The sequence below is a fragment of the Saccopteryx bilineata genome, chromosome 4, assembly GCF_036850765.1.
Source record: "Saccopteryx bilineata isolate mSacBil1 chromosome 4, mSacBil1_pri_phased_curated, whole genome shotgun sequence".
Classification (NCBI taxonomy): Eukaryota; Metazoa; Chordata; class Mammalia; order Chiroptera; family Emballonuridae; genus Saccopteryx; species Saccopteryx bilineata.
In genome coordinates this window covers 149,078,449-149,099,380 of record NC_089493.1, presented here as the reverse complement: position 1 = coordinate 149,099,380, position 20,932 = coordinate 149,078,449, and the positions used below count along the sequence as shown (strand labels likewise).

The window sequence follows — 20,932 nt, the reverse complement described above, 5'->3', positions numbered from 1 at the left end:
GATGCAGACCCACATCCTGAGGCAGGGATTTGTAGGATCTTCACATCTAGTAAATACTTTTCTCCTTACATGAACTCTATCTCCACTGTGTACTTTCTTTACAACACCCTCTCTTACCTTGCACTCATAGATTTGTTACAGCCATCTCCATCTTTCTCTTCTATCCTTCCTATCAATCAAGTGAACAAAAGCCCTCCGCTCTTCACCTTTGAAGTTATCAAAAGCACATAAACGAGTTCTGGCTTCTACTCTTGGTCCTTAAGCAAGTCGTTCACTCTGGCCCAAAGTGTCCTTGAAAAATAGGGGTGACGAAACTGACTGGTATGATTCTCACCACCCCAGCCATAAAACCCACCACTACGGGCACCGGTTTTCCTCCATTTCCTTTTTCCTGATTAACCAGCATAAAATGCAGCCCAACAGGCCCTGGCCGGTTGGCTCAGTGGTAGAGCGTCGGCCTGGCGTGCAGAGGTCCCGGGTTCGATTCCCGACCAGGGCACAAAGAAGAAGCGCCCATTTGCTTCTCCACCCTCCCCCTCTCCTTCCTCTCTGTCTCTCTCTTCCCCTCCCGCAGCCGAGGCTCCATTGGAGCAAAGATGACCCCGGCGCTGGGGATGGCTCCTTGGCCTCTGCCCCAGGCGCTAGAGTGGCTCTGGTCGCAACAGAGCGACTCCCCGGAGGAGCAGAGTATCGCCCCCTGGTGGGCAGAGCGTCGCCCCCTGGTGGGCATGCCGGGTGGATCCTGGTCGGGCGCATGCGGGAGTCTGTCTGACTGTCTCTCCCCGTTTCCAGCTTCAGAAAAATACAAAAAAAAAAAAAAAAAAAAAAAAAAAAAAAAAAAATGCAGCCCAACAAATGCCAGTGTGTTTTTCCCTTAGGCTGTGAAATTTGAGCCTTACCATGACAGTGCCCTTGCCAGATTTCTGCTGAAGCGTGGCTTAAGAGTAAGTACTTTCATTGTGATAACAGCATAACATTTTTTAAATTTCTGGGAATTGGCTGATAGATCTATAGCATTAGTCACAACAATTTCACCTGTCTTGTTCCCACTCTCAGAACAAAAGAATTGGTCACTTCTTGTTTTGGTTCTTAAGAAGTGAGATAGCCCAGTCCAGGCACTATCAGCAGAGGTTCGCTGTGATCCTGGAAGCCTACCTGAGGGGCTGTGGAACTGCCATGCTGCACGACTTTACCCAACAAGTCCAAGTGATTGAGATGTTACAGAAAGTGACCATTGATATTAAATCGCTCTCTGCTGAAAAGTATGACGTCAGTTCCCAAGGTAGGGTAGCTGTTTTTTCTTGGTTCTCTTTCAAATGCCTTCATCCCTGCGATTTCTCTTCCTCTGTAAGGCATTGTATCTTCCTAAAGAGAGCAAAGAATAAATCTTTTTAATCTTTTTGTCTTCACAGAGCAAGCAAATTTAAAGTTCTCCCTTTATAGGTTAATATATTTTTAAAACTATGTATATTTCTAACATGAGTTTCTGATAAATATTAAACTAAAAAAAGTTTAAGCATTATGCAGATATAAGATCTAGTTTTTTGGGAACTATTGTGCATATACACACAAAGCTTAGTTATTTTCAAATATTTGCCTTTTTTCTCCCTATCTTTCAATATTGCATATAATTTTCTAATTTTCAGTCTTTTAAAGTAATGAATTATTGAGAAGCTATTTAAATTTTTTGGCCAAATATATATGCATACATATATATATACACACACATATATATATATACCTCCATATTTATTACATAAATATATTACATATTTCTATGTGTATATATATCTATGTATATAATATATATCAATCAGAGTACTTCCTTTGAAAAATATATACCACCTCTTCTGAAGGTATATCCAATATTGTCTTATCCCTAAGAAATCCTGTCCCTACCCTAGGAAAATTAATCATTCTTTCTCTGTAGTCCCATAGTTTTGGGTTGATACTGCATTAAATTATAGTCATCAATGCATTTTTCTGGTCTAAACTATATGTGCCTTGCAGCTATGAAATTCCTCTTATTTTTGTTTGTGTGCCTAGACCCAGCAGTATGGCTCATGGTAGACACTCACTAACATACTAAGCCAGTATTTTAAACTTTTGAATATGTAGAATTTTTATTTTTTCCCTTTGATTCTTTTCTGATACACCAATAATGCTCTATCCCCAAAATAATAATGGTAATAATGACCTTACTCACTTTTTATTGTAAATAAGAAAGGGGAAAATTTGTTCTGGTCCCCAGTCTGTCTGTTATAGAGGGAATGGTTTTTAATTATGTGTTTTCCCTTTAGAATTTTCAGGCTGTCACATCATCTTCACACAGCCTAACTTACTCTTTTGAAAAGATTTTACAGACCTTAACTGAATTTTATTTAATATGGCCTTCAAATGTCTTTCCCCTAATCAGAGGGCAGTTTAAACTTTCATACATTAGAAAGAAAATTTCAGTATCAATTCCTTAGCATTATCCTTAAAACTTCTTTTTCTACCTGATTGTCATGATATCCCATATCTATTCCCCTATTTCTATTCCGTTGTAGTACGTGCGCATAATTGCATTGCTCCCAGTATACCTGACTTATCTTGCCACCTCAAATGGATAGTTCCTCAAAGATAAATACCAACTCCCTTTTCTTCTACTCCCCACCAGACCAAAAAAACATATAGAATGTCAAGAATAGATGTGGCCTCAGGAAATGTTATACATAATATTGCTGGTTTCTCAAACTCACATAATTCTTGTGTGCTCTTGACAATTACAGTTATTTCACAACTTAAGCAAAAGCTTGAAATCCTACAGAATTCTAATCTCCCCAAGAGCTTTAGAGTTCCATATGACCCTGGACTAAAAGCAGGAGCACTGGTGGTAGGTATCACCTTGACATCTCCACATGGTCTCTGTGTCTTCAAAATGTTTGTCAAGCCCTTCTCTGAACACTGGATATTAAAAGCCTCAACACCAGGCAATCTCCCATCATATTATTTTATATCAGTTTTCATGAGGAATCGTTGACATGCAATAAAATTTATCCATTTTCACTGTACAATTCATCACCACAAGCAAGAGAGAAAACATTTTCATTTTCATAGAAATGTTATAGAAAAAGTTCTTTCTTTTTTTAGCAAGAGAGATAGCACAGAGAGGGACAGACAGATAGGAAAGGAGAGAGATGAGAAGCATCAATCATCCATTTTTTGTTGTGGCACTTTAGTTGTTCATTGATTGCTTTCTCATATGTGCCTTGGCCGGGGGGCTACAGCCTGAGCCAGTGACCCCTTGCTCAAGCCAGCGACCTGGGGCTTCCAGCCAGTGACCTTTTAGGCTCAAGCCAGTGACCATGAGGTCATGTCTATGATCCCACACTCAAGCCAGCAACTCTGCGCTCAAGCTGATGAGCCCATGCTCAAGCTGGATGAGCCCACGCTCAAGCCAGTGACCTCGTGGTTTTGAACCTGGGTCCTTTGTGTCACACTCCAATGCTCTATCTACTGTGCCACCTCCTGGTAAGGCTGTATTTCATTTTTAGTTGGTTCTTTCTTCCTTCCATGCCCCATCCCAAACAACCAATCTGCTTTCTACTATGTAATTTAGCCTTTTCTAGAATTTTAGGAATTGGAATTATGCAGTATAGTATGAAGTTTTTGTATCTGGATTCTTTTACTTAGCATAATAATTGTAAGAGCCTTCCATGTTGCTATATCAGTAGTATGTTCCTTTTTAAGACTTAGTAGTATTTCCTTGTATGGGTATACCACAATTTGTTTTCCATTCACTATTTTTTTTTTCTTTCTTTCTTTCTTTCTTTCTTTCTTTTTTCTGAAGCTGGAAACGGGGAGAGACAGTCAGACAGACTCCCGCATGTGCCCAACTGGGATCCACCTGGCACGAATACCAGGGGCGACGCTCTGCCCACCAGGGGGTGATGCTCTGCCCCTCCAGGGCGCAGCTCTGTTGCAACCAGAGCCACTCTAGCGCCTGGGGCAGAGGCCAAGGAGCCATCCCCAGTGCCCAGGCCATCTTTGCTCCAATGGAGCCTCGGCTGCGGGAGGGGAAGAGAGAGACAGAGAGGAAGGAGAGGGGGAGGGGCGGAGAAGCAGATGGGCGCCCCTCCTGTGTGCCCTGGCCAGGAATCAAACCCGGGACTTATGCACGCCAGGCCGACACTCTACCACTGAGCCAACCAGCCAGGGCTCCATTCACTATTTTTTTTTTCTGAAGTGAGAAGCAAAGAGGCAGAGAGACAGACTCTCACATGTACCTGACCAGGATCCACCTGGCATGTCCACTAGGGGGCAATACTCTGCCCATCTGGGGCATTGCTCCATTGCAACCTGAGCCATTCTAGTGCTTGAGGCGGAGGCCATGGAGCCATCCTCAGCACCTGGGCCAACTTTGCTCCAGTGGAGCCTTGGCTGTGGGAGGGGAAGAGAGAGATAGAGAGAAAGGAGAAGGGGAAGGGTGGAGAAGCAGATGGGTACTTCTCCTGTGTGCCCTGACCAGGAATCGAACCTGGGACTTTCTACATGCCGGGCCGAAACTCTACTGCTAAGCCAACCGTCCAGGGCCTCATTGTTGTTTTTATTTTCACCTTCCTAATGATACTGAGCATCTTCTCTTGTGCCTATTTTCCATCTTCTCTTGAGAAGTTCTATTTACATCTTTTGTTCACTTTTAATGTGGGTTACCTTCTTATTCTATTTATGGATTATTTACATATTCTGGGCACAAATCCTTTATCAGATATACATTTTACAAATATTTTCCCTCAGTCTGTGGCTTGCCTTTTCATTTTCTTGGTAGTGTATTTCAAGGAGCAGAAGGTTTTAACTTTTATTAAGTCTACCTTATCACTTTTTCTTTTAAGGCACATGCCTTTTGTACCTTAAGAAATAATTGCTTAATCCAGTAATATGACCTCCACCCCATATACAGATAGACACACACATACCAAGGGACATTTGGTAATGTCTGGAGACATTTTTTGATTGTTACAACTGGGAAAATGCTATCGGCCCCCAGTAGGTAGAGCCAGGAATGCTGCTAAGTATCCTACAATGCACAGGGTAGTCCCCTCCATTCCCCCAAAATTATCCAACCCAAAAGATCAATGGTGCCAACGTTGAGAAATATTGCCAAATTCAATGTAACAGATATTTTTCCTAGATATTATATAGTTTTTTTTATTTGGTTGCTTTTTGTTTTGTTTTGAGAGAGACGCAGGGAGAGAGAGACCAGAACATCATGCTGCTCCTGTGTGTTCCTTGACCAGGGAATCGAACTAGCAACCACCATGCTCTGGAGCTCCAGCCAACTGAGCTATCTAGCCAGGGCTTAATTTCTTTTTATTTATTGTTTCAGAGAGTCAGAGAGAGGAAGGGAGATAGAGGGGAGGGAGAGGGAAGCATTCATTTGTCGTTTCACTCAGTCATGTACTCATTGGTTGCTTCCCATGTGTGTCCTGACTGGGGATCAAACCAACAACCTTGTGGTTTCAGCACAACACTCTTAACCAACTGAGCTGACCAGCCAGGGCCTACAAATTATATAGTTTTAACTCTTACATTTAATCTTGGATCTATTTTGAATTATTTTTTGTATATGGTATGAGATAAAGATCAGGTTTCATCTTTTTATTTGAATATCTAACTTTTCCAGCACTATCTGTTGAAAAGATTGTCCTTTTTCTGTTTAAATATATTGGCAATACTTTTTTCAAGTATCATCTGACCAGCCTTGGCCAGATAGCTCAGTTGGTTCAAGTGTCATCCCAATATGTCAAGGTTGCGGATTTGATTCTCAGTTAGGGCACATATAAGAGTCAACCAATGAATGCATATATAAGTGCAACAACAAATTGATGTTTCTCTCTCTCTTTCTCCCCCTCCCCCTTCCTCTCTTTCTAAAATCAATCAGTCAGTAAGTGTTTTTTCATAAAAATTAATTTAAGCTTTAAAAAAAATGTTAAATATCATCTGACCATGTGGGTCTAGATCTAGATGCTCCATTCTGTTCCACTGATCTAAATAACTATCCTCACATCAATACTGCATGCTCTGAATAACATTCAGTAGCAAACCACTTCATATATGCCTAAGAATGTTACACAGTATATACTACTTTTGTTATGCTTTTAATTTCTACATATATTGTAAGCCCAATATGTGGTTATTGTTTTTGCTTTAAACAGTTAAAATAGATTTAACGGATAGAACATTTTTTATATTTACCCATGTATTTACCATTGTTGGTACTCTGCATTACTTTGTGTAGGTCCATGTTTCCATCTGGCATTGTTTTCCTTCAGCCTTTAGTATTTTTTTATAGTGCATGTCTTCTGGCAAGAAATTCTTTCTTTCTTTTTTTTCTTTGTCTGTAAAATTTTTTATTCCACTTTCATTTTGAAAGATATTTTCCTGGAGAGGAAATTTGTCCCTTCATGTTTATTTGATATCCAATTAGCAGCAAATTGGCCTATAGTAAAAATTCACACTATACTCTGTCCTTATCCAATTAGCAATTAGTAAGAATTATAACATATTGTCTGACCAGGTGGTGGCACAGTGGATAGAGCATAGGACTGGGACACAGAGGACCCAGGTTAGAAACCCCAAGGTCGCCAGCTTGAGCACAGGCTCAATCCGGCTTAAGTGCGGGCTCACCAGCTTGAGCAGGAGGTTGCAGGCTTGAGCGTGGGATCATAGACATGACACCATGGTTGCCGGCTGGAGCCCAAGGTCTCTGTTGTGAGCCCAAGGTCACTGGCTTGAGCAAGGGGTCACATGCTATGCTGTAGCTCCCCAGTCAAGGCACATATGAGAAAGCAATCAGTGAATAACTAAGGTGACGCAATGAAGAATTGATGCTTCTCATCTCTGTCCCTTCCTGTCACTGTCCCTCTCTCTGTCTCTCATGGTGTCTCTGTCAAAAAAAAAAAAGAATAATAACATATTAATACAGCTTTAGATTGTGCTTGCTTTTTTAACAGACCACATCACATTTTTGATGCATGGTAAATTCACTTGTGGTCAGAACTCCTATGATTTTTTAATTTTGGAGGGAGGGGCTGCTAAGCCACATTTCCCACAAAGTTCCTTGAATTTATTTAAATGTATGGGGGTTTTCTGGAAGGAGGAGGTGTTGTACCAGAGTGTCAAATATCTATTTACTGCAGTTACACTTTATCTTACTATATTTGGCCTATTACTTGTGATTGTGCAGTAACAGTTTTTAGATATTGTGGTAGCAATAGAAATATTTTTTTTTCTCAAATTAAATCTTGGGGAAGGCAAATAAATAAAGACAGCTGCTCTATGTTAGAGGGGTCCTGTCAGAGTGGGGAGTGCGGAGGATGACACCTCTTAGGCATCTTCACAGACTCTTAAGGTTCCTTGGAACAAACATTGAGAACCATTGGTTTAAGTGTTGTGAATTGCTCTAGCTAGCATTTTCAGATTTGCTGAGAACACTTTCTGAGTTTTTACCCAAAACACAAAAGTCATTTTCTATTTCTTTTTTAATTCAGTGAGAAGAGAGGAGGCAGTCAGATAGACTCCTATAAGCACCTGGACCAGGATCCACCCGGCAAGCCCACTAGGGGGCGATGCTCTGCCCATCTGGGGCCATTGCTTCATCGCTCCAACCGAGCTTTTCTTAGCACCTGAGATGGAGATTATGAAGCCATCCTCACTGCCCGAGGCCAACTTGCTCCCATCCAGCCATGGCTGCAGGAGGAGTAGAAAGAGAGAGAGAGAAGCGAGAGGGGGAGGGATAGAGAAGCAGACTGTTGCTTCTTCTGTGTGCCCTGACCAGGAATCAAACCCAGGACATCTACATGCTGGGCTGATGCTCTACCACTAAGCCAATCAGCCAGGGTGAAAGTCATTTTCTAACTAAGAGTTTGTCCCAGTTATTTTTAGTGACACTTCACAGGAAGATGTGTGTCTCTGCAGTGTGTATTCATTGTGTATCAAGACATCTATCTGACTATTTCCTTACAGGTTGAAAAATGTAAAGTGATGGCTTCCAAGAAAAAGCCCCTTTGGCTGGAGTTTAAATGTGCCGACCCTACAGCTCTATCAAATGAAACAATTGGAATTATCTTTAAACATGGTGATGACTTACGCCAAGACATGCTTATTTTACAGGTATGCTACTCTTAGGGAATCTTTTTTTTTTCTTTCAATTATCTGAAAAACTAATTCTAGTATATTAGATCTAAAAAATGCCTTCTGCTGACTTTGTTTCCATTCTCCTATTCTGTCTGATGGTCATCAAAGATTACATAATAGAGACTTTTCAGCAGGGGAATATGGCTATAGACCATTAGCTATGCAACCTAGTGAACATCACAGTTCTGTCCATTCCTGAGAGGATGCATACTCAACATTTCCAAATAGCCAGGTCTACTCCCTCACCTAACCTCTGTTTTATACATGCCACTCATCCTGTGGTAACATAGAACATAGATACATCAACCCCTAGCATTCACTTCATTCATATTCATAAACACAGCTACACACCCACAGGTACTCAAATACATCAACTTTGATACACACCCACATGTACAAACTCAAATGAATGATTTGATAGAAAAAGAGAGAAGATGAACAGGTAGGTGGTTGGAGAAATCATGCAGTTAAATAACAAGAGTGAGCAGATGACTAGAGCAGGTTAATGGTGAAGATGTCAATATTAATCATTTTTCTATTTTCTAACATTTCTAGATAAACTTTAGCTTCACAAGTCTACAAAGTGATACTCTCTATATTCTATATAGTTCAACATTGTAGCAGTAACATAATTTCTAATATTTAACATGATTTACTTAAAATCATGTTAGGCAAACCACAGTGATATAAATGTAGACTATTTAAATAAGGTCATATTTTCTATTCCCTCTATATTTCTGTTTTTGCTTATTTCTTATATGGAAACAATAATACCCTTTGCCCTCTTTTCAAGAATGATATGTGTATTTTCCTGGAAATAATTTTTTATTTAAAAACTCTCAAATTTTTTGAAACTTCATTACATTTTCAATAAATATATAAAATCTTTTGAATCATTCAAAGATATAATTGAGGCCCTGGCCAGTTGGCTCAGCGGTAGAGCGTGGGCCCGGCATGTGGAAGTCCCGGGTTTGATTCCTGGTCAGGGCACACAGGAGAAGCGCCCATCTGCTTCTCTGCCCATCTGCTTCTCCACCCTTCCCCTTCTTCTTCCTCTCTATCTCTCTCTTCCCCTTCTGCAGCCAAGGCTCCATTGGAGTTAAATTGGCCCAGGCACTGAGGACAGCTCCATGGTCTCTGCCTCAGGCACTAGAATGGCTCCTGCTACAACGGAGCAATACTCCAGATGGGCAGAGCATCACCTCCTGGTGGGCAAGCCAGGTAGATCCCAGTCAAGTGCATGCGGGAATCTGTCTGCCTCCTCACTTCTAACTTCGGAAAAATACAAGAAAACAAAAAAAAGATACAATTGAAAAACACAAAAGATCATTCATTTTCCTCTCATTTTGAGGGAATGTTTGCACTTGACCTTCATGTACTTTGTTTCATTGTTAAGACGCTTTACCTGGCTGATGAGGACTAGTTATTTAAGCTCTCTAAGCTGTAATCTCTTCACCTGCAGAATGTGAGTAATAATTATATCCACACTATGGGATAAATGCGAAGGATCAACATAAAACAGCACTCAGTAAATGTTAACTAACATGATTGTTGCTACTGTTGTCTTGGTTGTAGCCCAAGAGTGCCTTATGAATAAAAATTTGTAAGGAAGGTAACGTGGAACATTCTTTGTGTGAGTGGTAAAATATACATAACTAGAATGGAATAGATGAATCATGGCTAAAACCTATCTCAATAGAAATCCATTTATCTTTTTCCCCAAAGTAAATCTCAGGGACCAAAATTAACAGACTCCCAAGGATTAGAAACTTTAGAGTGCCAGGCTGATAAATAAAAGTATTGTTGTTACTTATATAGTGTATTTTATGTTTTCTTATATATTTTTATGTTACCAGATAGAATTTTTTTAAGGAGAAGAAATACACACATTTATAATGCATATTGGTATATCTTTTGGAATATATAATGTATATATTTAATGGAAACATTTTTGTGTTTTGATGCCCAGATTCTACGAATCATGGAGTCCATCTGGGAGACTGAATCCTTGGATCTGTGCCTCCTGCCATACGGGTGCATTTCAACTGGTGACAAAATAGGTATGTTGTTACCTCAGGAGATGGATGTTCCACACAGTTACTTGTAAAGGATTGTAATTCCTTCAGTGTGGGCTTTACTAACTGAAAAATTACAATCATAACCCATATAAAAAGGAAGAAAATGCTCCAAGGCTGGTGAAGTGACTGCCAATTCAATATGGATAAGTTGAAGATAAACAAATGCATGATTCTAATCCTGTGGCTGTACATGGAAATGATTTTAGGAGAAAGTTGTTCCTTCCTTTTTACTTTTCAACCTCTACACTGTCTAACTATGTCATTGCACAACTTCTCCCTCACAAACAACATTTAAAAATATACAGAAATAGCTGTCACTTATTTTAATATCCCAGAATTCACATTATCAAAGCTATTATATTCTCCACTGTTAGGTGCTATTACAAATATTTACCTTTTTATTTTACATTTTTCCCCCATTGATTTGAGAGAAAGAGAGGGAAAGGAAGAGAGAGGGAAAGAGAGAGAAGCATCAACTTGTTTCACTTAGTTGTTTCATTTAATTGTGCACTCATTGGTTGCTCCTCATATGTGCCCTGACCAGGGATCAAACCCGTGACCTCAGCATGCCAGGATGATGCTCTATCCAGTGAACCACCCGTCCAAAGCCACATTTAACATTTTAATTTCAATCAAATGTTTTTATTCAGGTTTCCAAGTTTGATGTTGTGAGAACTGTACAAAACTAAAAGGTATAGGTTACCAAGTAAGGAAGGATATACTCAACCCATAAAAATGCTTTTACTTGTGACCTTTCAAAATCAACCCTCTCCTCTTTTCATTAAGGGATATTGAAAGCCTGTCCTACACAACCTCCATATTCTCCTCCTTTTGTTTCTCTTACCCCTAAAAACATCAGCAGCACAAACCTGGAAAATAGCCCTCTGCCCTCCACTCAACAAAGACATAGCCACTCCCCCCCCCCCAGGGTCAAGCACTAAGCCCCAGTTTACATCACACTGTGTGCACCTTCCTGTAGGAATGATTGAGATTGTGAAAGATGCCACAACAATTGCCAAAATTCAGCAAAGCACAGTGGGCAACACAGGCGCGTTTAAAGATGAAGTCCTGAATCACTGGCTCAAAGAAAAATGCCCTATTGAAGAAAAGGTGAGCTCCTGCTCCCCCCCCCTCCTCTGCTCCTCCAAGGCTCCTTGTAGCCTTTTCATGTTCTCAAAGGGCCTCCCCATGTCATGCCTCCTGCTGTGTTGGGCAAAGCTCTTTATCTGTGAGGCCATGGAGAGGTTTGAGGGCCTTCCTGCGGGGACCTAGCATGCCTGTGGTGAACTGAAGTGCTCAGTGCAGAACTCCGTGAGCATTTGCTTCTCTTTTGATTATCAAGCACACTTTGCATAAAATTTGGTTCTGTGAGATAATTCGTTAGCACTCCTTATGACAGTCTTATTGTTGTTCAACAGAAAAGTTTCATTATCGTGTATAAACTTCATCTTACCTGGGAAACACCACACACCGTATAAAGTCGTTTCTGCTTTACCACTTCACAGTGATCTAAACAATTAATTGCAGATGCTGAAAATGGCATCTCCACTGTTCCTCTGAAGTGTGGTGCTGAATCCATCACTAGACGCTGCTGCTTCAAGTTCTGCTGCACAGGATTAGCACTTCTCATTTGCATGGTTAGCAGCCTTTGGGAGGCAATATAATTAGTAGCACTTATTAGTCTGTTGTTCATATGGATTGTGACCTCATCACATTTTAAGTGGTCACAAGCAAAACACATATTCACCAATGAGGAAGAAATGATCATGGGTTCTATAGAGTTGTTGGCAAGAGACATATGGAGAGTAAGTGAACCCTTTGCTTAAACTGATGTCCCCCTTTGACTCTTATTTTCTCCTCATGCTACTGTGATTCATGGACTCTTCCCCTAAAATGTAAGTGGAGCAATGGGAAAGGAACCAGACATACCTAACTTGCTCTCTGAAAATGGTTCCCAGAATGATGTCCTTTTGATAGTCATTTGTAGTCAATTCACACTGCTTTTGTGGATAAAACATAACTAGTATTCAGATGCATTTTCCTTAGTTCCAGGCAGCAGTGGAGAGATTTGTTTATTCCTGTGCTGGCTACTGTGTGGCAACCTTTGTCCTTGGAATAGGCGACCGGCACAATGACAACATTATGATTACAGAGACAGGTGAGTTTATTTATTGTACAGCAATTTATTTTTAATGTGGTAAAATACACACAGCATAAAATTTACCATTTTAACCAGTTATAAATGTACAGTTTTGTAACATTAAGTACATTCACATTGTTGTGTAACCAATCACCACCATTTATCTCCAAAAGTTTTTCATGTTCCACAACTGAAACTCTGTACCCATTGCACATTAACACAGCACAGAGGAATTTTTAAATGGAGTACAAGTTTGGTGCACATATTTAAAAGTCATTGTATAGGTACACAGATTCTGTCATCACCCTAGATCGCAAGAATGAGTAATAGGAGATGATATAGGAAATGAGACTTAAGAAGTGTAAGTCAGAGAGTAGTATGAAGCTAGGATAAGATCCTATCCCAGAAGCTAGTGAAGGTGGGCACAATCGACAGTGTCAGATGTTGTAGAAAAGCAACAAAAAGAACTCACAGATATCTATCTTTAAATATGAATGCTTTCTGTTAGATTAGCTATTATCAACAAGACAGGTAACAACAAGTGTTAGAGAGGCTGTGGAGAAAAAGGAACCCTCATCCACTGTTGGTGGGAATATAAAGTAGTACAATCACTATGGAAGAAAGTATGGTGGTTCCTTAAAAAATTAAGAATAGAATTACCATATGACCCAGCAATCCCTCTACTAGGTATCTACCCCCAAAACTCAAAAATATTGGTACGTAAAGACACATGCAGCCCCATGTTCACTACAGCATTGTCCACAGTGGCCAAGACATGGAAACAACCAAAAAGCCCTTCAATAGATGATTGGATAAAGAAGGTATGGTACATATATACTATGGAATACTACCCAGCCATAAGAAATGATGACATAGGATCATTTACAGCAAAATTGATGGATCTTGATAACATTATACTGAGTGAAATAAGTAAATCAGAAAAAAACTAAGAACTATATGATTCCATACATAAGTGGGACACAAAATTGAGACTCATGGACATGGATACGAGTGTGGTGGGTATGAGGGAGGGGAAGGGAGCAGAAGGAGGAGGTGGGGGAGGGGATGGGGCATAAAGAAATCCAAATAGAAGGTGACGGAGGAATATTTGACTTTGGGTGATGGATATACAGCATAATCAAATGTCAAAATGATCTGGAGATTTTTTTCTCTGAATCTATATACTCTAAAATTGTCTAAATAAAATTTAAAAAATATATGTGAATGCTTTGCCTTCCGAACCTACTCCTCTTCACTGATTCACTGTTCACTCTGACAGTGGTCAGTATTGGCTACCATGCCATAAAATTTTTGTCTAAGAAATTTGAACCAATTTACGAGTAGAATTTGGAAAAATCATAATTTGGGGTAAACCACTTACTCTCTATGAGAATCAAAAGAGATAATGCATTTATAGACCATACATATGATAGAGAATTATACAAATGAAAAGAGATAATGGTAATTGTGGTGGTGATGGTGACAGTGGCAGAAATTGACCCTAAGGAGATTCAAATGATTGATTTCTATCATGCTGCTCAAAAGTAAAAGGCAAAGGCGCTTTCCTCAGCAGACAGAAACACCGTCTACGACACGTGATTACACAAAGGGCACCAGAGAGTCTTGGGTGTAATGATGACATATTAGCCAGAGGTTTGATTTATATTTCGTAGAATAATTCTGAGATGAGAATTTTAACAATATTTGGCTGACATTTAAAGAACACCGGAAGGACATAGAAACACGGTTGGTTCAAAGAATGTTTTGTGGCTACTACTACCCACACCTGCTAAGACAAAAAATACCACCAGCTGATAAAACAGTGTAAAAATAGCTCTATCACCAAAGATAGTTCATTGTCAGGCAACTTAAAAAATGTTTCAAAAATAAACAAAACCAGAGTATTGTTACAAACGCTTATGCCAGTTAATGATGTCAGATGTTTTCTTCTTTTAAGGAAATTTATTTCATATTGACTTTGGGCATATTCTTGGCAATTACAAAAGTTTCCTGGGCATTAATAAAGAGAGAGTTCCATTTGTGCTAACCCCAGACTTCCTGTTTGTGATGGGAACTTCTGGAAAGAAGACAAGCCTACACTTCCAGAAATTTCAGGTAACTGCCTCCCTGGTGATCGCCCACTGCGAACCCCGGCCAGATGGTGCCTGTGTGCACAGCTGGCCCACCTTTTGCTCTACTTTGAGGCTTCTCTCACCTCTGACCACCCCCTTCGGGCATGGCCACCCATCTCCTCCATTCCTTCCCCAAATGTGAAAGACACTTCTCAATAATCTTCCCACCTTGGACCAAATAGCAGTTTGTGGGCATGGCAATTCTAGAACATCAGGTTAACACTGGGACTGAGGAAGGGGCTTTAGAAAAGAGCACCTGGCAAGTGGGATAGGCTTTGAAATGTATCTATCCAAAACATTGCCTAGGAGATCCCAATTTTACATAGGTTTTCAGCACTCTCAAATGACTGCGGTCTTCTCTTGATTTTTGCTACAGGTGTATATTTATCAACTTACTAACATAGGAATGCTCATTGCACCAGAGTGGTCGTCTCACTTTTGTAAAGGACAGACCCTTTTCCCATTTGAGATCCTGTCAGCTTGACTACTGGTTCTGCAGAGAGCTCTGGTCTGTCCTGCTTGTCCTGCTTCCCTGTCAACAAGCTCCTGGGTGGGTCTGCCCAGCACCCTAGGCGCTGGCGCCTTCTGCCTTCTTTCCCATTTCTTCCTGGTCTACAGGCAGTTTTGACTATCAAATATTTTAAATACTTAAAGAGTAAAATTTTTCATGCTTGCAAATTTAATAACTCTGAATGAAAAAACCTCAGAGAAACTATAATTACTACTGTAAATACCGATTTTATAGCCATACAAATAAGAGACCAGCAGAGGTACCACGTGATCAGTTTATATGTACATGGGCCTTTGGTTCCCTTTAAATAGCCCCCTCCCTCAGTGCCTCTTAAATGTGGCTCAATTTGTACTTAGCATTTTAAGAGTCAGTTCTTTCCTGAGTCTCTTCTTGAGTCTCATGTTCTCCTTGGGAGGTGACATGGGTCTGAAGCTCAGTGGAACAGAAACTAGAAGGTGTTGTTTTGAAACCTGTCTGTTCTTCTGCCTGATTTTCACTTCAGTGATTACAGGACTTACCCTCCCACAGTTCCAGAAGTTTGGTCAGAGAAACTGAGACCTCTGTGGCCAGATGGTCTTAGGATTTTGAGTCCTGTTTTTCTTTAACGTTAAAATGATATGTTTTGACAACTTCTTAGAAGAGAAAAATGGTTCCACCAAAAAATAAGCAAACACCTGGAAGAATTTTACCATTTAAATGAGGAAAAACACTCAGTTCTCCTCTCCTGGTGGTAGTTCATCTGACTAACTTTGAACAAAGCAGCAGTAAAATGAGACACAAAGAATTTAACCTCCCTCACAGGCTCTCCTTGTTTCTGTGAATGTTCTCTTCCTTTCTGATAGCAGTTTTCCCCAGAATTACTATCTGTCCTATTGCTGACAACATTCCCATGTCAACCCTAAAATCCTAGGAGGTCTTCCCTTTTAGTCTTCTTTGTTGTTTTTATGAGTTTCAAAATACCATTTAATGAAAAGATTTGGGGTATGGAGGTGCCTAAGAGAGGTTGCCTCCCTCCAGGAAATTTCCACCCAAAGCAAGATATCTTTGCAGGGAGACTTTGCACAACCTGTCTTCTTGGTCTGCAAGCATTCCTCCAAACTTTGTGGCCAAAGCTTGATTCTTAAGCCATTAAAACTAAAGTGACATCTAGGCCATGTGCACCACTAAAAACACACTTTCATAAATGTCATTGTACTTATATAGAGAGAGCTGTGCTTTGAGGTATTGGCATACTATTTAAGTGCCTGTAAATATATGTACTTTGAGCCTCTGACACAGAGCCAGCATGGCATTGTGGTTAGAAGGATGGGCTGACAAACTTGAATTTGAATGCTGGATCTGCTTCTTAATAGCTATATGTATGTGATACAAATTATTGATCCTTTCAGAACCTCACTTTCCTCATCTGTAAAGTGGGAGTACTAGGACCTACATCATGTGATTTTTTTAAGAATTATTTAAAATAAATGTGTAGAATGCTTAACTCAGTGCCTAGAGTATAAAAGAAACTCAAACACATCACAATAGGTTTTCACACTTTGAACACTTTCAAGGTAAGAAGCCCTTTCTGCAATGGCATCTCAGGCAGAAAGCAATATATAAAACATAAAAAACTAGCACTGTTCTAGTTAGAGAGCAAATGAGGGTCCAAGCTCTGACTGTCTGTCTGCTCCTCCTCTCTGAACTTGACCCCCCCCTCACTCACAATAGGAAAAGAGCCGAACACACATACGTATGTGCATACAGTCATACAATGTAGAATTCCTAAAGTTTACAGCCTGACAAAGACGAGCAGCACGTTTTTTCATTTAACTTCAACCCTTTGACAGTTTTGTTTTATATACTACTAAGCCTTTCAGAAGATTTTGTTTCTTAGTTTTGTGTTCCCTTATTGAGATAAAGTCCTTCAAGGTCAGGAAATACATCTCTAAACTCTCTAAATAGCATCTCAGGATCTTGCATAATGAGCTGCCAGGGGTTTTTGTTTTGTTTTTTTTTTAAGGTAAACTGGGAAATGTATATATTTACATTTGAATTAAAGTTGTCCTCATTTCCAATTAATCACTAATTTTGAATTGACAGTTAATCAATTCATGTAGCACATCTGAATAACCTGTTAGGAAGGGTGGAAACTGTTGACCCACTTTTTATTAAAGTATAAGGTGAACTTTCTCCACAAAGTCTTAAAGACATACCTAGCAAGTGGCTATAGGATGAGAGTCCCGGGAACTGAAAGAGAAAGGTGCCCTTTGATGTCACCTCTCTCCTCTTCCCAAAGTAGCTGGTTTAGCCGAGGACCATATTCATAAATTATTTCTAGAACTGTGGAAAGTTCAGGAACAAACTGTAATCAGACAAAAGGACACAAAACCAAGGCCTGCTGTTTGAACCCCAAACTGTGTGTTAGCCTTTGGAGCAGCGCCCTACGCACCGGATGCTAAGCGGATGTACTTCAGTGATGACGATCTGATAAAAAGAATTCTCCTTAGAAAAAGTATCCCTTACTGAAGAGATTAAAAAAAGACAATAATGTTTTGCTCACTTGCAATTTATTGTATTTTAGAATCATTTTGTTTTAAATTTCACTGAATAGTTATAGAACACATATTTCACACAAATACTGTACATTTATATTGTTGGCAAATAAAATTTGCCTACCTGTTTATTTTTGTATAAGAAATGGGTTTTTTCTAAGTTTAAAAGTCATAATTCCTTCTTTAAAGAAACAAAAACCAGCAAAATATTTAAAATATCGTGAGATATTTAAAAGAAATTATACCACCTTCCAAAAAATAACATTTGAGTGTTTTATCTCATTCTATTAAGTATTTGATGTTTTAGAAGATTGTAAATTAAAACTTGGTTAAAAGTTGAATTTAAAAAATGGATACAATGTTACTACCTTACTTTAAACTGTTCCATGACTTCTCATCTCACTTGGAATAAAATCTAAGTATCTAAGCTCGCCCTACAAGGCCCTGTGTCATGGAGCTCTGTCCCCCTCCAACCCTCCTCACAGTCACCCAGGTCACGGTGGCCTTTCCCCACCTCGCCCCTCCCCTGCTGCCCCCCCCCCACACACACACACACACACACAGGCTTCTCTCTGGAATGCCCTCACTGCTCTTTAGGGCTCAGCTTCCAGATTAGGTCCCTCGTGTTCTCCTTCGCCACAGCCCCCACAGGCTGCCTTTGCAGCGTCTGCATGGCATATAATTCTTTGTACTGGTCTGCTCTTTGCCACCCATCCCAGAGTGAGCTCTGTGCCACGGGTCACCTCTCACCTGCGTCCCTCACGGAGGCCAAGACATTAAGCACTGGGAGGTTGTTTGAGGAGTGAAGGCGTGAATGGCAGAGGGGTGATTCCTGTGTCAGTCAGAGGGGGGTGAGACTAGACAGACTCCTGGTTTTCTCCCTTCCTCACAGTACGCTGTAGTCCACGATTTCATGAAGTAGTGACTCACGCATAGCTTGACAAACTACCGTCACATGGATGTCCATAAGCCCTCAAGGTACAGGTTAGATATCTGTTTGTCAGCCCTGGCCGGTTGGCTCAGCGGTAGAGCATCGGCCTAGCGTGCGGAGGACCCCGGTTCGATTCCCGGCCAGGGCACACAGGAGAAGCGCCCATTTGCTTCTCCACCCCTCCGCCGCGCTTTCCTCTCTGTCTCTCTCGTCCCCTCCCGCAGCCAAGGCTCCATTGGAGCAAAGATGGCCCGGGCCCTGGGGATGGCTCTGTGGCCTCTGCCCCAGGTGCTAGAGTGGCTCTGGTCGCAACATGGCGACACCCTGGAGGGTCGCAACATGGCTACGCCCAGGATGGGCAGAGCGTCGCCCCTGGTGGGCGTGCCGGGTGGATCCCGGTCGGGCGCATGCGGGAGTCTGTCTGACTGTCTCTCCCTGTTTCCGGCTTCAGAAAATTGCCTAATTATGTAATGTGACATTAAATAATACAAGTATGTGTTGTGATACACATTCACATTTTTGTGAAGATTTTCTTACATAAACATTACATCTTTTTTCCCAGTTAGAGCAGTAACCTATGCCAGGAGAACGAGACCTGTGGTATACACCTGTGGTGTACATTCAGTACAGGGCAGTTGTCCAAGAGCATAAACACCTGGCCTTGTATAAAAAAAGCATTCTGCAGATGTTCTTTTCACGTAATAGGCATAAGCAAGTGTGTCAAAGTGAAGAGGCGGGGAGCATCCTCACATGCACGGCTTGCAAAGCAGGTGGTCTGATGAACAGACGGAAAAGGCACCTTCCCCTAGATGTCACTCTTAAGCGTTTACAGGAGAGAAGTCTGGGACCCATTTATTGTGTATGTTTTGTTAATCTAGGGTGCCTGCTTTATCAGGCCCTGCTGGTTTTCCACTCCTAGCAGCATTATCCCCATATCAGGGCATACCCAGGCCCCTCAACCTGCAGGCCCAGCTCTGTGCTAACCTCTACACAGAGTTCTGAACCTTCATTCAAAGTCCATTTCTGCTCTCATCTCAGACCCCAGGTTGTTTTAACTGCTTCTGCCTCAGTTCTATCACTGGGGCCCTGCTCCGTCCTGCCATCTGTCTTTCTACAGATTTAAGGATGCTTCCTAAGCCCAGCCACAGGGACCACCAGGGCAGAGACCTCAGCATCTGATGCTCACTACTACTGCCCATTCCTATTCTCTGACTCCCTTTCCTTGAGTGGCATCCCCTGTTCATGTCTGTATCTGTAACTATCTCTACCTGTAACCTGCCAGGCCAGGCTCTCTCAGCCTCTTACTCTATGCTGTTACAATCACCAGGCCCTGTTCTTCCATATCCAAGATAGCACACGTATTGAACACATACTTATTAAATCCTTACTACATTCCAGATTCTGGGCCATGCACAAAGCAGGCTCAAGTACTGCTCTTGTCAAGGCAAGATGTCTTCACAGTTTAATTCCATTCAAATATAACTGCTCCCTAATTCATCCTGACTTTAAAGCAATGAATCTTTCGCCTGACCTGTGGTGGCGCAGTGAATAAAGCGTCGACCTGGAAACACTAAGGTTGCCGGTTCGAAGCCCTGGCTTGCCTGGTCAAGGCACATATGGGAGTTGATGCTTCCTGCTCCTCCCCCTCCTCTCTCTGTCTTTCTCTCTCTCCCCCCCTCCTCTCTAAAATGAATAAGTAAGAAAAAAATAAATAAAATTAAAGCAATGAATCTTTCCCAGCACTGAACTTGGCTTCTGCACATTATCCACAGTGTGCCAGACACTGTGCTGGGCACAGGTGGCCCAGAGCAGAGGCACAGCCCGAGGGCCCAGCAGAGGAGATAGCTGCATATACAACTTTGTACTGAGGATTTCCACAGTAGTTTGCAGAGGGAGCCGTCACATCCTAAGGGTAGAGAAAGGCTGTGTGTGAAGGAAGTGTTTATGTTGAGGCATTCGGGGCTGCGTTCAATTTCATTTTGTCTGATTTTGAATGTATACTACAGGTGCATAATCACGTGGCCTAGCTTTGTGCCCGTGCCCATTCTCTTCCCTCTGCCTGGACCTTCCACCCCCTCTCTGCATCCTGAAAACAACAGCATCAAGGGCACGAAGTCAGTATGTAGGTTCAGTATTTAGGAACAGAGCCCAGTTGTCCAGCATGGGTGGAACATATGTATATGTGGGAGTGTTTAGTGGATTTTGAGTCAAGAAAGGAAATACAGGTCCAATTTGAAGCGGTATATGAGCTAGATTAGGCGGCAGGTAGGAGAACAAAGATGTCCTTTGGAGCTCAATGGATTAATCACAAATTACTGTAATAAAGCCCTATTACAGGTCAATGGGGAGATGAGATATTTATCTGTCAAATTGCCCATAACACACTGAGTTGATAAAGGATTCTCCGTGGGGATTTGACCCCCGGCCC

The 20,932-nt window shown here is 41.2% G+C and overlaps 1 protein-coding gene across 4 annotated transcripts in view; it reads left to right on the top strand.

Moving 5' to 3' along the window:
• Positions 1-20,932, top strand: part of PIK3CG (phosphatidylinositol-4,5-bisphosphate 3-kinase catalytic subunit gamma) — a 40,447-nt gene that overhangs the window by 7,377 nt on the left and 12,138 nt on the right. For 3 of the 4 annotated variants that reach the window (XM_066272223.1, XM_066272221.1, XM_066272222.1), the window contains exons 3-10: positions 879-944; positions 1,057-1,282; positions 2,772-2,875; positions 8,008-8,154; positions 10,148-10,238; positions 11,236-11,366; positions 12,303-12,414; positions 14,354-14,511. In XM_066272223.1, the coding sequence (XP_066128320.1) occupies positions 879-944; positions 1,057-1,282; positions 2,772-2,875; positions 8,008-8,154; positions 10,148-10,238; positions 11,236-11,366; positions 12,303-12,414; positions 14,354-14,511 (1,035 nt within the window). The remainder of the gene's footprint in view (positions 1-878; positions 945-1,056; positions 1,283-2,771; positions 2,876-8,007; positions 8,155-10,147; positions 10,239-11,235; positions 11,367-12,302; positions 12,415-14,353; positions 14,512-20,932) is intronic. The other variant, XM_066272224.1, reaches the window with a different exon arrangement.